This window comes from Arachis ipaensis, chromosome B08 (assembly GCF_000816755.2).
Source record: "Arachis ipaensis cultivar K30076 chromosome B08, Araip1.1, whole genome shotgun sequence".
Lineage (NCBI taxonomy): Eukaryota > Viridiplantae > Streptophyta > Magnoliopsida > Fabales > Fabaceae > Arachis > Arachis ipaensis.
In genome coordinates this window covers 37,766,404-37,767,851 of record NC_029792.2, presented here as the reverse complement: position 1 = coordinate 37,767,851, position 1,448 = coordinate 37,766,404, and the positions used below count along the sequence as shown (strand labels likewise).

The following is a 1,448-nucleotide window of genomic DNA, read 5'->3' as shown; positions in this document are numbered from 1 at the left end:
AGTCTTCTTTATAAAGGAAGAGATCGAAAAGTGCTTTGTGTTATGTTTTAATACAAAAACAATAAACACTCAAAATTAACTATCAAATCAATTACAAAGTAATCTAATTTCATATTTATAAACAGATTTCATAATCAATATAAATCTAGTTTATATATTTCTATGAAAATGTTTTCTTGCTTGCATCCTTTATGCAACGTTTGAATAAAGTTTGATTATTTTGATAACTGACTAATTTATTAGAAAAACAAAACAAATATAAATATACACAAGGGACTAATAATCTTTGATATTTATGAACAATTTTGTTTTTCATATTTTATGAAATCGGTATCCTTATTATATTTTAACAACAGCAATCAATTACATACTCTGGAAGAATCTCCACCATAAGTTTTTCTTCATTCTAGTGCTAAAACTCAAAACGATTAGGGATACACGGATAGTTACATTTTGTCTAATACTCAAATAATTATTCGATATTACCAGTGCTTTGAGTATTAATGAATTTCATTTACGTCAAATGAAAACAATAGTTAATTTTATTTTATTTGATAATATATATAGAATATAAAGTAGGGATCTATCCATGTGCAATGCAACGTGGATATAAACAAGAGAGGTTGCAGATTATATTTTCTATTCCTCCAAATTATAATGTCAACTAATTATTGGGGCCGGGGCTTTGTTGGAGGACAAGAGCCTCTGAATTAACTGCCATGAGGATCAGAGGGTTTGACTAAAAAATCATAATCAGAATATAAGAGAGAGAAGGCTTTGACTTCATTATTAAAACATGAAAAAATGTAATACAATATTCAATTGATGTGTGAAACAATATTCCTTACAACTGAAAAACCGTAACCAAATAAGCCTCATCTTCCTTTTTGCACAAAAAATAATAGCCAATTATTTTTCAAACAATGGGATTTTTCTTAAGGAGAGGGCTAATGTTTCTTGTTAGGGAAACTCTACATTATTATTATTTTTCAAACAGATCTCCATTTACTTAACCGAACACTACAGAAAATTATTCGAATAGCAACTGATTTATCAACCACTGATTTGCATATATCTTAGAAGTGTGACATGCATCTCCTGTGGCGTGCAGCGGCTGTTTTCTTCTTCTGTTTAGTTTCCTCCTTCCAGCTCTTGGCAATGTCATGAGACACACTAATGGCATCCAAAGAAGCACCGGAAAGGCCTCTCCTTGTGAACCCAACGGCATAAAGACCAGCCTTGCCTTTCCACCCATTCGGAAATGGGTCCTTTGGAACACCATCGTCTGAAAACATGTCATTTTCCTGAATAATGCACACCACATTACATGTTTAGTCCGTCAAATATTTAAATAAATTAAAAGCCTTTATTTTCTTGCTAGTTCTCTACGTGATTATCTATATTTATATTATATTATTAAACTTTGTGGGACGTTGAGTTAGTCTATT

At 30.9% G+C, this 1,448-nt stretch overlaps 1 protein-coding gene across 1 annotated transcript in view; it reads right to left on the bottom strand.

The window, feature by feature from the left end:
* The window catches only part of LOC107612396 (probable indole-3-pyruvate monooxygenase YUCCA3), a 2,666-nt gene continuing 1,990 nt past the window's right edge, over positions 773-1,448 (bottom strand). The window contains exon 3 of the mRNA XM_016314123.2: positions 773-1,304. Within this exon, the coding sequence (XP_016169609.1) occupies positions 1,077-1,304 (228 nt within the window). The 3' untranslated portion in view covers positions 773-1,076. The remainder of the gene's footprint in view (positions 1,305-1,448) is intronic.